The sequence below is a fragment of the Aulonocara sp. 'chitande type north' Nkhata Bay genome, linkage group LG5 (assembly GCF_057382095.1).
Source record: "Aulonocara sp. 'chitande type north' Nkhata Bay isolate Kocher_YH1m ecotype deep benthic linkage group LG5, A_spYH_male_GT1.1, whole genome shotgun sequence".
Classification (NCBI taxonomy): Eukaryota; Metazoa; Chordata; class Actinopteri; order Cichliformes; family Cichlidae; genus Aulonocara; species Aulonocara sp. 'chitande type north' Nkhata Bay.
This window is the reverse complement of record NC_141348.1, coordinates 25463345-25478520: the sequence shown is the minus strand read 5'-3', so window position 1 is coordinate 25478520 and position 15176 is coordinate 25463345. Positions and strand designations below refer to the sequence as shown.

Genomic DNA, 15176 nt, shown 5'->3' with positions numbered 1-15176 from the left:
TACACATACAAATCTTTTTTACGCACACACAAATCTTTTTTACGCACACACAAATCTGTTTTACACATACAAATCTTTTTTACAAGTACAAAATATTTATGACCACATTTTGAGCCCATAACCAACAACAGGCGCTCAAGCCCACCTGCAGAGCGCCAGTCCATCTGGCTGAGGTTAGTAAAAGTGTTTAATACGGTAGTCCTTTATTGATACCTGTGCTAATATATGCTAAACTATCATTTATAGACTGCTAACATGGATGTGGTATACTAACAGTGAATGCCGTCGGTGTTTACTGATAGCAAACTGTGGTATGGAGACGACTGTGTATAATATTTCTAATGATACTCAAAAGGTCTCATCAAGTCCCGATTTAATTCGATTTATGCTGTTATCAGTGTTTGCAATGATAGCATGGCTGTGTTGTCATATCAGTGTATGCTCTCGGTGTTTGCTGATATCAAACTGTGGTATGAGGACCACTGTGGGTTAATCTTTGTAGTGATACTCACTCCTTTTTTATTTAGACCTGGTTTACTTCTGGTATAGTTGAATATATCCCCTCAGACTGTTTTATATTATATCTAATATATATTATGTAATTATCCCTATAATTACAAAATGTTTTAGGTAAGATTTATGTTTTGTAATTTAAATCTGACATCACAAAATTTTGGATTTTGAATAATGTATTTTGTAACTGCAGCACACATAATACTAATTTTGAACAATTTTGTCCAGGTTCCTTGTCACCGGGGACTCCTTCAGGACCATCGCGTACAGTTTCAGAGTCGGTGTGTCCACGGTGTGCCAGATCACCCCCAGGTAGCGACGGCCATCTGGGACTGTCTAGTGGACGACTTCATGGCTGTGCCTTCACCTGGAGACTGGCGGTCCATCACAGAGGGATTCCAGGAGCGCTGGAACTTCCCTCTCTGCTGTGGAGCTCTGGATGGGAAGCACGTCCAGACAAAGGCACCCATATATCATATAGGAGACACACACATTGATATACACTAAATATTTATTCCATTTCTTTTTTGTGGTGCCCAAATTTATGCACCTGCTTCATTTTGTTTAAACAATTATTGCACACTTTTTGTAAATCCAGTAAACTTCTTTTCACTTCTCAAATATCATTGTGTGTGTCTCCTATATGATATATTTAACTGACATTTTTTATTGTAACAACCAACGATTTATACAGGAAAATAATGGCTATTAATTAGGTTGCCCAAACTTTTGCATCCCACTGTATTAGTATATTTTGTCATTAGTATAATATGAAATAAATTCGTGTGCCAACATTTGCTGTGTAGTAGAACTGAGACATTAGTCATTATAAACATTTATTTGAAATAATATAAAAATTCTCACACACAAAAACATTAAACATAAATATATAAAATATAAGTATTTACAGAGAGACAGGAATAAAAAGGACCCAGCTGCTCTCCAGAGCAGGAACAAGGCTGAGGAGGAAATGCTCCATTGGAGACTGGTGTGGCCTCTTCAGGGACACCAGGATGGCCAGCTCGGCCTGGGGCTCGGTCACTCAGGCACAGCTGACTGCCGGTGGAGCTCACGGGCGCGCCACTGCAACTCCCCCTGGCTTCTGCTACGCGGCTGCTGAGTGAGCCCTCATCTGGGATTCTCCTCAGCTCTTTCTGGGACAGTGGCGCGGCTGCCCCTCTGTTGGTCTTCCTTGGTCTCTTGTGTTCTGGGGGCCTCTGGATGTCTGGAGTTTTGATCTCCTCCATACCTGCTTCATGCCCTGGAGGACGGGGCTGTGGCCCCCCCACACCCTCTAGCAGGTCATTACATGAAGGAACCTTTTAAAAAAACAAGCGCGTCCATGCTCACAGGTGTACACACGGGTGATCACACCCACAGATCAAATCAAATCAAATCACTTTTATTGTCACATCACATGTGCAGGTACATTGGTACAGCACATGTGAGTGAAATTCTTGTGTGCGAGCTTCACAAGCAACAGAGTTGTGCAAAATACAATAATGTAAACAAGCAAAATACAAGAATGGCTACATCTGAAACTAATAAATATATGTACAATATATAATAGTATATGCATTTCTGGATGTGTATACTAAATATTTTTCTACGTGTGTGTGTGTGTGTACACATATTTTACAAATTAAATAGAGTAAACAATAAGTAGAATATTTAAAATAAATAAAATAAAATATACAGAGTGAGACATGTGCAAAACAGTGGCATTACTGTACAGTATGGAGTGCATAATGTTAAAGTTCCAGTAGTGAACCTGAGGTGTCTATGAAGTGTTCAGCAGTCTGATGGCCTGGTGGAAGAAGCTGTCTCTCAGTCTGCTGGTACGGGACCGGATGCTGCAGAACCTCCTTCCTGATGGAAGTAGTCTGAACAGTTTATGGCTGGGGTGACTGGAGTCCTTGATGATCCTCCCCGCTTTCCTCAGGCACCGCTTCCTGTAGATGTCTTGGAGGGAGGGAAGCTCACCTCCAATTATCCGTTCACCCTTTTTCACCCTACACCCTTTTTGGCTCCTACCTCAAAGCACACTGTGTTCTGTTGATCTTATGTGCTGCACAATAATGTTTAATATTTAGTATTTACTGTCATATTCCCATATATCATTGTGATGTTGTTTATTCTATTACTCTTGTTCTCTTCTGCTTGTTTTCTTTTTTCTTTCTCAACAGGTGATCCAGCTGATCGATAGATGCATTTTTTTTCCTGCCCATTCTGTTGGTTTTTGTTTTTTGCCCTTCTCCCCCGTCCCTCTTCTCAGCTGTTTCTCTTTCCCTCTTTCTTTCTCCCCTTCTTTCCTCCAGTCAAGTCTGTCCTGTATTCAGCAAGTGAAAATAAAATAAACAATAAAAGATGAATCAAATGGACCATTAAAAAAAAAAAAAAGGATGGCCAGCTCCACCACCGATGGACCGTCCTGGGACCCGTCCCTCATCTGCCTCGGAGCTGTCCTCCTCTGTGGGCCTGTAAAACACAGCACAAAACACAAAGACATGAGAAGGCTGCTACTAGATTTTCATTTTCAACATTGAAAAAAACAAAACAGGATATAATCAGATTGGTTGTAGATATTTAGTAAAGGTGATCACAAGGGAATCCCACCGAGTACAAAGCTATCAGTGCTTGCTGTACATCTGATGCTACAATTGCACACCTGTGGGTGCAGCAGCAGGAGCTCAGGGACTGGGGAGCCAGGAGAAGCAACAGGGGATGCTCTGCTGCAGAATCAGTTGGTTCTATCGAGATGATATTAAATGTTAACAGGTTGAATACAATAATCATAGTGAAATTATATACAGTGGTCCCTCATTTATTGCAGCAGGGGTTCTCAGAATAACTAGCCCCTCGCCACACACTTCATACACTTTTTTTCCCCACACACATGAACATTACTCACAGTTCTCACAAGTTGATTCTGAAAGTACAAACCTTTGTAGATTGCAAAACGTAAAAGTATTATTATGCAGCGTTTTGTCTTCATCTGCCTGCCACTTTCGTGTGCCTTTTTCCCTCGCGGTGCAGGTGTCTATTTCTGAATGAAGGTCATAGTTATGGGTGTTTTTGTGCTGTTTTTCTATTGGACGTGATGGTTATAAAAAACCATATTATAAAAAATGATAAATTTGTGCAGGAGACACGACATGGAGGAGATTTGTCAATCAGGCTGCAGAATGCAATGCTGTACTGCAATAAAAAATCTGCGAAAAAGCGAGGCAGTGACGGATGAACAACGGGACCACTGTGTGCTGTTTATTAATAAACAATAAAATATATTCCTATATGACAACAAGCATAAAAGCAGAACGGTATTTGTACATCAGTGGGAAAATAGCGATGGCTTGCTAGCTTTTGTGCGACTTCCCCAGGTCAGTGACAAATTTCACAAGAGAAATGAATGAACTTACCAGGTTGCCCGATCTCTTCACATATCTTCCTCCAAGCTCGGTCCTTTATATTCCTGTCTCGGTACAGAAAGCAGCTGGTGTCATACAGCTGCTACGGCGTTGATTAGCCTTTCCTCCATATTGAATGAAGTATGAAGGGCTTTGGCTGGATCTGCCCCTTTGAGAGCCACGTCACCAGGCTCCTGATTGGTTGTCACGGTGCGATTTGACACTGGAGTTCAGATTTTTCCAACTCGAGCGGTTGACGCGATACAAAAACTGACGTGCGTGGTTTTATTCGCGAGTCAAACGCGCCAGACGCGGTACACTGACGCGCGTTTCTCGCGTTTTTGCGACGCAAATCTGCTTCCGAATTTTCACGGGAATGCAATCGCGTGTCATCGTGCTTTACCATTGACTTTACATGTAAACCTGACGCTTTGTTCACATCTATCGCGTTCGGTGTGAACACACCGTGATTGGTTGTCGCGGCGCGAATTGACGCTGGAGTTGCACAAAATGCAACACAAAAACTGCTGCAAATCTGCTTCCGATTTGACTTTACATGTAAACCTGACGCTCTGGTCGCGTTCGGTGTGAACACACCGTTAGACCAAATACCGTTGCTGTTAATTTTACTCTCTGCAGTGTTTAAATGCTTACATATACACACACAGTTATTGTCCCTCCAAACATAGGACTCAGTTCTGTTTCTATGCGCCATCTTTGTTCACGCTTTCCCACTCAGGCTTCTAGACTTCTGATTGGCCAACATTTCTACACGGTTAGGAATATATTGCCACCTGTTGCTTTGGCATGTTCCTTTTCCCTTCATTTTTGGCTTTTATGTGTGGACGGGAGTTTTTTAAAAAACGAAAACGGAAAATCTCAGTTTTCAAAAACACCTGAGTATGTGTGGAATGTAGCCAAAATGTCATTTTCAGAACTTTATTCTCAGAAAGACAGAAGTAAACATTAAGTGGACCTGCTGTGACACACTTTTTGAAACTCTCAATGTCAGTGTGTGACATTTAACGCACTGCAAACACCATGAGTAGAAGGACTAAACAATTTTGGCCTTTAATCAGTTCAGCATTTTTTAAAGTGTGAAACACATTCAAGTTACATTTAAATTTAACTAAAACAAAAACCTAGAAGTTGATTATTTTAAAAATTAGCTCACTGTTTTGGTTTGTAACATCCCAAATGATTCACATAATTTGGGGATCTACTGTATGTATTATGCAATATGTATTATAAAATAGAGTATTGAAAGCAGACTGGTACCCACTGGCTCATCACTTACCAGATGTCTTCCCCTTAACTTACACTTCAAACTATACTGTTATATAGTATGCATAACAACAGCGACTCAGTAGTGATGACAATACAACTTAGCAAGTTTAGCTTCCCAAGAATGAACATAACAGATGAAATAACTTGTTTCTAAACAAATCTGTGATAGAAATGTACTAACTAAACTTGTAAACATGTTGTCTCACTAATACTCACAAGCAATAACTTTCCAAGGCTTAAAGGTTTTAAAAGGCATCTAAGCCAACGCACAACATATCTGCAGGCTAACAAGCAGCCAGCTTCCTGTTTCGTCCACCAACAGGAACATAAAAAAACTCCACTAAAATATATGCTTTTGAGTAATCCCACTATGACCAGCAGAGGGTGCTGAAGAGAAAGAACCTATGCATGTCATAACACTCCATGTGTGGTATTGGAAAATACCACTATAAATCAACTGAAACATCATGGACTACAAGATTTTACAGATTATATCTGAACACAATGTTCACCATCACCAAATATATGATACTCAGTCCTTTGGGGACATCGGTAGAACTGTGCTGCAGAGGGTGCTGAAGAGAAAAAACCTCTGAGAACCTCATGGGCTGGAGTTTGTCATGTGAGATGGATGCAGGTGTTAGCAGATTCATTGTGCATGCACATTGTAGCTAAACCTCTGGGTTGGGATTTGGGTAGAGTGCTATAGGTAGATTACAGGTAAGTGGACCAGATGCAGTCCTTACAACACATTCAGATTAATGTCTGAGAAATCACTTAATTGACAAATTTTAACCAGCTGATTCACTTTCATTTTTTCATCCTGCTGTATATGTTGGCATTTAACCAAATTCCACAGTGCTCAAGGCTTTTAAATCAGCTCAGATTTTTTAAAAGAAATGCTTTTAACTTTTTGAAATCAGGATGTAGCCATGTGTTTCTGAGCTGAGTATGCTTTAATCTGTCCTGTTTGTTTTGTTAAAGCTTTATTTTATTTTATCTTATTTTATTTTTAGGGGTCTGCTTGTCTTTCTGTAGATGCCACCAGAGGCGGAGCCAGACATTTGAAACACCCGGGGCTTAGCCCTAAAGGGTAGTATGCATGCATGTGGGATTCTTTTTTTTTGGGGGGGGGGAGTTAGAAATGACTGAAAGATTAATTGGCTCTGTTTTGAGTTTTGTTCAAAAAAGAATGACTTCATATAGGGAAAAATATATATCACATGTGCAGGACACCTTAAACTAGTTTTTTAATTAAGCAGCAAGGCAGAACAAAGTCGGGGCTGTATCAAGACACGAGGACTAAACCCCAATTCAACCAGACCCAGAACTGATCCTGAATTAAAACAGGACTACAACAGTTCAAAATCAGGACTACTGAGGACTTAACCAAGACAGAACCAGAATCAGAACTAGATGATAGTAGCACTAAAAATCATCATATACCTGCACTACACTTGTTTTTTTTTTAATTCTAAGCAAAGTACACTATTTAGATTGAGAAAAGTTTATATAATTATTTAGCCTTGTTGTGCAAAAAAGCCTGCATAACTTAAATGTAGAATTTGAAAAATAGCAAACCTAAAAAGAAACACTAGGTACGAGATACATGAGTACCTATGATACGGTGATACTTTTGGTAAACAGTATCACTCTTTATTCTGACATTTAACTAATTCAAAAGATGTTTCAATATTTATCTAAAACAAAAGTTTACTCTAAATTGATGTTGTACAGTAAAAATGTTTTCTCCCTAAAGTGTATGTAAATATCTGGTTACAAATGTGAATATCCTGCTGTGTACTGAAATCCCTCGTTTTGCATAGAAATATACTGAACAACATACAAAGCATAATATATAAAATAACATTTACCTGAGTTTTTTCTTTGAAAGAAGCCTCTAATGTCCATTCTTATATTTCAGTACATGACTGAAACCGATTTAGTCGGGGAGGGTAAGAACTGAAAATATGAAATAAACACACGTAAGCTAAGACTCTCTAAAAAAAATAGCATTTGTTCGGCTTTTCATTTCGCCATTTGTTGATTCACTTGAAGAGCAAGTAACGTAATATTGGTCAAGTGATCAGTTTGATATCAATCTTTCATGATACACCGTCATATTTACATTATTTGTATGGTACGAATGATTTGCTTTGGTACCTGGTCAAACTTAAGCTCTCCTTAGTATGGCTGGCTCCGTCTCTCCAACAACGCACTCACAGGCAGCAGCTGCCCCGCCCCCTCGCTCAGTCGCTTAGTGCCTGAGCTCGGATCATACCAATATCAGGGGGGATTCACGCACAGTCGTAAATTCCCACAGTGTGCACTATGTGCTTCGAATATTGCTTGCACTTTTTGTTTTATACAGTTGTCAGCCAGGCATCTAACTATGAAAAAATTACACTCCAAAAGACCCCGGGCTTCTGACAAAAAGACCCGGGCTTAAGCCCAGTAAGCCACCCCCATGCTCCGCCCCTGGATGTCACCACACAGAATTGTTCAAACCACTTATCAGGAGTGTAACTAAGCATTTTTACTAAAGTGACAAGTAAGCATTTCATGCTGATCAGTCTGAGATGTGATCTCATATGACATTTGTCAAAGCTCGGTTTAAGTTCCTTCATACATTTTGTACCCACAGATCTTAGTATGGAATGGACCCTACTTTTGCATGATTGGTAATCTTTTTGTGGATATTATATAATGATTTAATACACTTACCTCCATGTTAAAAGTTCCAACTTTTATTTGTGCTTTTGTCAAGTATATTATTAGTATAAGTATACAAACAGACTGACAGGTAGCAAAGCTAAAGAGAGATCACCTGTGAAACTCAAAAAGCTTTGACTATGTGCACAGTAGCTCCTCCTAACTGCTGTTCAAACCGTGTTATTGTGATGTTCAGAAGAAAGTTTGTCTTAAATGTGCTAAAATAGGCTGTGGCTGAACTGAGGAGTTTAACCAAGGCCTGTTTTAAATAACTTCCAACAATGAAAAGATGGAGATTAAAGAGAGGTAAAAATATCATCTTTAAATTAAACGTTATTAAGTCAAAGCTGACACATTCTCATGTATTCTTTATTCTATTTGTGTTTTTTTTTTTCTATGTTTCTTATAGGACAGCTGGAAACACGACCCAAATACAGGAGATCTGTTTTCTTTTTCAAACTAGAGAAAGAGTGGAAACAGACAAACTGACATCAGATAAAGGCAGTGGCAATTTCAGTGAAATTTGAAAATCAGAGTATTTAACAACAGGAATAAAGGAAAATGAAACTCACCAGTGTTGCAGTCATAGGTGACAGTACTGTACGTGTCACTATTACCACCCTGTAAAATCATTTAATAAGAATTTACTTCAGGTATTACGGCAGCTTTATTCAACACAGAATAATCACTGCAGGAAGGAATATCTCTAGAGTAGATGAAGTTTTGAAAATAAAAGTCTTCAATTGTTGAGACTCACCAAAGATTTCCAATCATCTAAAACTGAAACCGCAACAAAATGTGTTTAATGACTAAATATAAACTACTGAGATAGCATCTGAATTATTATTGCAGTAAAATAAAATTAGTAACATACATTTTGATTTACCATTGACTTTGCTTTTTTGTCTGAATGGAAAACAAGAAAAACAGAATGAACTTCAATGTTAAGGTGTAGACTGATACACAAGACATATGCTAATATGTGAGAATAACATTTCTTACCTCCCAAAACGGCATTTCTCTGCAGAATGTTAAAAAAACAATAACAAGTAATTATTCATGAAGCCTCAGAAGTCCAAGACAAATGAGGGAAGCTGGATAGGCAGTCATTTGTTCATGTTTTACTACCATAAAATAATAAAACCTGAATATGAAATCAAATTGAAATGAAAGGTGAAAATGTATTAACTGGACTTTTTAAATGCTTACCAGTCCAGCACTGATTAAGCAGAAAAGGCAACACAAGCAGAAAGGCATCCACTATCAGCACTGCGCCGATCATCCACATCCTTTTTTCTGCTTCAAGAGAGGTCATGTCACAGGTTCAAATTATCAACAAGGCAAATGAAAATTGTGAGGATGTTGTGACACAAAATGCTGGGTCATAAACACAGATCTGCATTTACTCACCAGAATCTCTGAAATTCACAAAGCTGTGACTACAAAATCATCCTTTTTTACATTTGGCTTTTAACTGTCACTTAAAATAAGCACATTAAGTATTTTCTAAATTAGTTTCGTATCAGCTCCCAATACAGGTATATTTTTGAGATTGTGTTAAATTAGTTAAATCAGTTTGTTTATAACACCTAAATACACAATAGTATAACAAGAGAATTATTTGTTCCACTCTTTTTTTTTGTAGTATCAGCTTACCTTGCTTACTGTGTAAGCTGATAATGTAAAAGCAACTACATGAGTGGTAAGATAAGTGTATTCAGGTAAATGCTTGTTTCAATTAACAATTGACCCTTTTATTCACTTGCAAAACTCTCATCTGTAGTAGCATCTCTGCTTAAATTCATCAGGATACAAGCAACAGAGGTCAAAGTACTTTCAGATCCTTTCAGAATCGATGTACAGATAGTCAGACTTGATGGATCTAAAAAATAAATAAAAACTTCAAACAACCTGGATGAAAGAGCTGATGATAGAAAACAAAAAGCATTCAGACACAGAAACAAATGAAGGAGTGTGACAGTTGACTGTGACTGAGTCTTTTTGGTGATCACCCATAGATTCACTGCCAGTTCACAGCAAAAAGGTAAAACATTTGTTTAACTAAATAAGTGAATGTCACATTAATTTTGTGTGAATCAAACAAACTAGCTGCAGTAACACAATTCATAGGGATGTGCCATGACACACCTTTGAAAACACAAAAATATTAAAATATAATGCATTTAAATAAACTCTGACACACACATGTTCCTTCATAATCCCATAATCCCTTTGATTTTTTTTGTGTGTAAGAGGCTCTTATTCACTAAAATGGCAGAACTTGGAACATAATATATGATCCTGAAAGAATAAACAACAAGAAAAGCAGAATGATCACTTAGTTTGTATACTGATGAAGGATATGTTACTGTGAGGTGTCTGACAGTTCACTGTGACTCTGTTTCTATGATCATCTGTGGATTCACTGTCAGTTCAGGCCGAGGAGCTAAAAATGTAAACATTTCTCAAGTTAAATGAACAAATGTTTAATTTCTTTCTTTCAATCTAATAATAGAAACCTCTCTCAGAGTTTTAGTTTTTAAATGATCAAATATTTTTTTCTTATACCTCCCTCAAAACCCAAATTGATAGAAACCTGTTTTTTTTTTTTGTATTGATACCATAGCTAAACATCCTTGTATTAGTGCACTTCAGCAGTATTTACTCACTTTGTATGGTGAAACCTGACATGTTGCTCACTGGAGATTTATGTTTAAAAATGTAATAACAGGTCATCTCAACTGTAGCAGGTAAACTTTGACGTGTCCATGACAGAAATTCAGACCCTGTCAGAGTCTGCAGACAAGGAGCTGATTTGACAGTTTTATCTCCTGAAATGATGAAATAACACTGAGACACAGGAACAGATGATGGAGTCTGACAGTTCACTGTGACTGAGTCTGTGTCTGTGATCATCAGCAGGCTCACTGTCGGTTTAGGTGGATGAAGATCTGAAAAAATAGAGTATATGTTATATTATTTAAATAGATTTATATCTATATTATTAATTTTAAATTTATTTTTATAATGGAAGCATAAGCTGTGAAATGAACCTCATAAGCATTAGTGAAACATATTATAAACTGTTCATGGTACTTTCGTCACTCACTCTTTATGGTGACGGTGGATGACTTGCTGTCAGGAGATGCATGTTTAAAAGTATAAACCTGTAAAGTGTAAGAACATCTCACTTCAACTTCAGCAGGTAAACTTTTCTGTGCAATCGTCAGCAGTTTTTGGCTTGCAATGTAGAAATCACACTGAGACACAGAAACAGATGATGGAGTCTGACAGCTCAGTGTGACTGAGTCTGTCTCTGTGATCAGAGGTGGATTCACACTCAGTACAGGTGGAACACTGGCTGAAATTTCATACAGTTGTGGTTTTAAATAGTTAATAGTTGCACAAAAAGTATTCATGATGAGCAAAGCTGAGTTACTGTAGAGAAGCTACAAAAAATAAAAATAAAAACATACCACACATTGATTAAAACATGAAAAATAAGACTGACCTTGTGCTTTGATTTCATGAAAAGAATCTGAAGAAGAAAAGGAGAAAAAACAAAATAAATTCAACAAAAAAAATATAAACTATTAAAATTCTGATGTAAACAAGAGAAACATGCTAACAGTCATTATAAGTGAGGCTATGTTAAGTAATAGCTGACGTGAACATCGAATGAACCTGATAAGAAGTTTAACTTACACATGAGCAGTGTCGGTCCTAGCCCGTTTGGCGCCCTGGGCGAGCACTCCCTCTGGCGTTTGTTTCTGGGATTTCACACAACCCAGGATTCAAATCATGAATACATAATGGGCTTGGATTTACAACATTATGAATGAAATGTGCTCTATTTGGAAGCAGCCGCCCCCCTCCCCTTTCGACGGGTTGTGTGTGAGACTTTAAATCATCAAACTGTAAATTTTAAATTGTTATTGATCCCTTTACTCCTGTCTGTATCATGATGTCTGGTGTTTTCGTGTTTTTTGTTTTGTTTTTATTTTGTTTTATTTTGAGAGTTGGTTATTAGATGCTGCTCCAGCCAGCCAGATAATCCCCCGCCGCCCCGCCCCTTACTCCCAGCAAATGGGCGATAGAAAACCTGTGCCATTCCCACTATGCGCTGGCATGATGTTGGGGCAGCATGAGTACGAGCAAATTTTTTTTTTTTTGCTGATGCCCGTGATGGCGCCCCCACCACAATGCCGCCCCGGGCAACCGCCCGTGTCGCCCGTATCAAAAACCGCTACTGCACATGAGAAGCAGGTACACTAGCAGCAGGAGATCAGCCATGATTAAAAGATGATGTGAATGTGCAGAACAGACTACAACAGTCTGTCTGACTGCTCTGACTCTCATCTACATTAAATGTTAACTTTAGAACTTGTTTTCAGGAAAACCACAGTTTTCAAAGTGTCACACTAACTGGCCACAGTAAGACACACGTCACATACTGTAAAACTGCAATGATACACTTTTCAAACCCTCACACATATAACTAGAATATATTTAGTCAACCACAGTATTAGTACAGAACAGTTAAAGTGTTTTTTGGTCATTTGTGTGGCTTTGCTATTGTGTTCTTAGAGGCCCTTATTCACTAGTGTTAGATTTGTATTGTTGATTGTCATTTATGCTTAGAAATATCTACTCATATATGCTTAGAGTTTTATAATTAGTTGTAGATTGATAGAGGTTTGATCCATAGTAGTCTGTGGAGACTCTGTGCCTCCCAGAGTGTTCTGGCATTCACACCCACATCCTGGGAGCATGGGAGAGGTCGTACCTTGTTTTCTTGTTTTATGGCAGGATAAACATATCTATGTCAGTTTTAGTCTAAGTGCCTTTTGTTTAGATGAACTGCTGGACTTCCAGACCAGCAGGTTTAGGGAAGTCACACACAAAGTCTGTGGTCTCCTCCTTTCTCTCTTTGGGTATGGACTTGGCTGGTCTGTTTCCAAAGCCTCTTCGACATCAGAGCTGCTGTCCACCTCCCCCGCACCCACAATAGCCACATCCTCTGGTTCCATATTGTCCATCTTCCCCTCATCAGTTTGGCTGGGGGCCCCCTGGCCATCTCCTGACATGTGAGGAAACTCATCTGGCTCACCCCTGTCCCTTAGTGGCATAAAGTCTGCTGCTGTGGGGTCCAATGTGGGTGAACACTGAGGCTCAGGATAAGGCCAGGTGAAAACCGCATCAGAAAACTCATCTGTGTCCTCCTCCTCCTCACTCCCCACTTGTGTTGGAGTCATGCATGTTTGTTTCCGTTTGTTATAATGTCTTTTCCTTGTTTTAGTACTAGTTACAGTTGCCTCCTTATCTGCTAGGAGCGGAAGAAAATCGCAAGGCAACAACATATTCCTGTGCAAAATCCTTGTCCTGCCTTTACCATTCTCTGGCTCTAACTCAAACACAGGACTGTCCTCTCCCTTTTGTCTTTTAATAATGTAGATGTTGTCTTCCCAATAGGAGCGGATTTTACCTGGCCCACCCCTCTCCACAACATTTCTAACAAGGACACGACTCCCTATTTGAAGTGGTGGACCATGCACACTTTTGTTGTACTGCCTTTTACCTCGGTCAGCTGACTTAGCTGCATTTTTGGAGGCGACAGTGTAAGCTTCAGCCATTCTCCTTCTCCATCTGTCCACATAGTCCTGGTAGGAGCCTGAACTGTCTGAGCGAAGCGGGTGTAGTGGTCCATAACTACAAGTATGTATTCACACCCCCCCTTGCATTGCTCCAGGTGCAAAAAGTCAACTGAAACCAACTGAAATGGATGAGTGGTCTCTATGCTCAACATAGGTGCCCGTGCCTGTCTGTTTGGCTTCCTCTGTTTGAGACACTCACAAACATTACTGACAAAGTGTTCAATGTCTCTTTGCATCTCAGGCCAGAAGAAACGATCCCTAATTAAATTTAGGGTCCTTTCTGATTCCAAGTGACCCATCTGTTTGTGTAGTTCATTGAGCACTAGTGGGTGGTAAACTGAGGGGAGGACTAGTTGTTTTTTGTGTCGAGTCTCTCTGAACATAGTTCCATCCTCTCTGATTTTTAGTTTGCTCCACTCTCTAGCCAATGCTTTAAACTCAGTGCTCTCAGTTTTAATTTCCTGTGTGGTGGGCCTTTTGTTTTGCACTACAGACTCGTACATTTTACCTATCACGGGGTCTTGCCGCTGTGCTGCACAGATTTCCTCTCTCGGTACGGGCTGAATCATGTCCAGCAGTTCCTCTGCTCGTGTTTGATGCTGAAGGGTGTGGAAGGAGACAGCGTTAAACATTAGAGCTTCTGTTTGCTGCACTAATATGCCCTGCTGTGAGGCTGCAACCACGTCCTGGCTAACCGTCTGTATACAGCAGTTCATATAGTCCCCAAAATCGAGGGGCATCCTGGATAAAAAATCTGCATCTGCATTTGTTTTTCCTGGCCTGTATTTTATCGTAAACTTGAAATCTGTGAGCTCAGCCACCCAACGCTGACCTGATGCATTCAACTTTGCTGTCGTTAACACATAGGTGAGTGGATTATTATCTGTATAAACCACAAAAGATGGCGCATGCAGCAAATAATTTCTGAAGCGCTCACAGACAGCCCATTTGAGAGCTAAAAACTCTAGTTTGCCAGCATGCATATGGTAATTTTTTTCTGGCGGCGTTAACGTTCTAGATCCATAAGCTATGACTCTTACCTTGCCATTACTGCGCTGGTAGAGCACTGCTCCTAACCCTGCTTGAGAAGCATCAGTATGAAGCACAAATGGTTGGTTTAGATCAGGGTAGCCTAGGATCGGAGGACTGGCCAGTTTATTGACTAAGTAAGACAAAACCTGATGGTGTGACTCTGTCCATTTCACAGGGGCTGATGAAGGCAACTGTCCTTTAGCCTGTTTGTTTTTCATCCTTCCTTCTCTTGTTCTGTGTTTTTAAGTCCTGTGGGCTACTTTTAGCATTTGTTTGGGCTGCTAGCAGTTCATACAAAGGTTTGGCGATACGTGAAAAGTCCTGTATATAGGCTCTATAATAAGATAGGAAGCCCAAAATCTGTCTCACTTCCCCCACTGTACTAGGGTGTTTCTCTTTAAGTGACATCACGGAGGTGACCTCTGCTGGATCCATACTATGGCCATCTTTTGACACCACTCTACCCAAAAACCTGACCTTAGGCTTGAACAGTTCACATTTCTTAGCAGTAAGTTTGACCCCATGTCTCTGATACCTTTGTAGCACGGCTCTTACATGCTCAACATGGTCC

At 39.6% G+C, this 15176-nt stretch overlaps 1 protein-coding gene across 1 annotated transcript in view; it reads right to left on the bottom strand.

Annotated features, from left to right (window-relative positions):
• LOC147330724 (uncharacterized) overlaps nucleotides 1–15176 on the bottom strand; it is a 61940-nt gene that overhangs the window by 18199 nt on the left and 28565 nt on the right. The window contains exons 6-7 of the mRNA XM_086294070.1: nucleotides 10589–10870; nucleotides 10311–10365 (exon numbers count right to left, since the gene is read on the bottom strand). Coding sequence (XP_086150196.1) covers nucleotides 10311–10365; nucleotides 10589–10870 — 337 coding nt within the window. The remainder of the gene's footprint in view (nucleotides 1–10310; nucleotides 10366–10588; nucleotides 10871–15176) is intronic.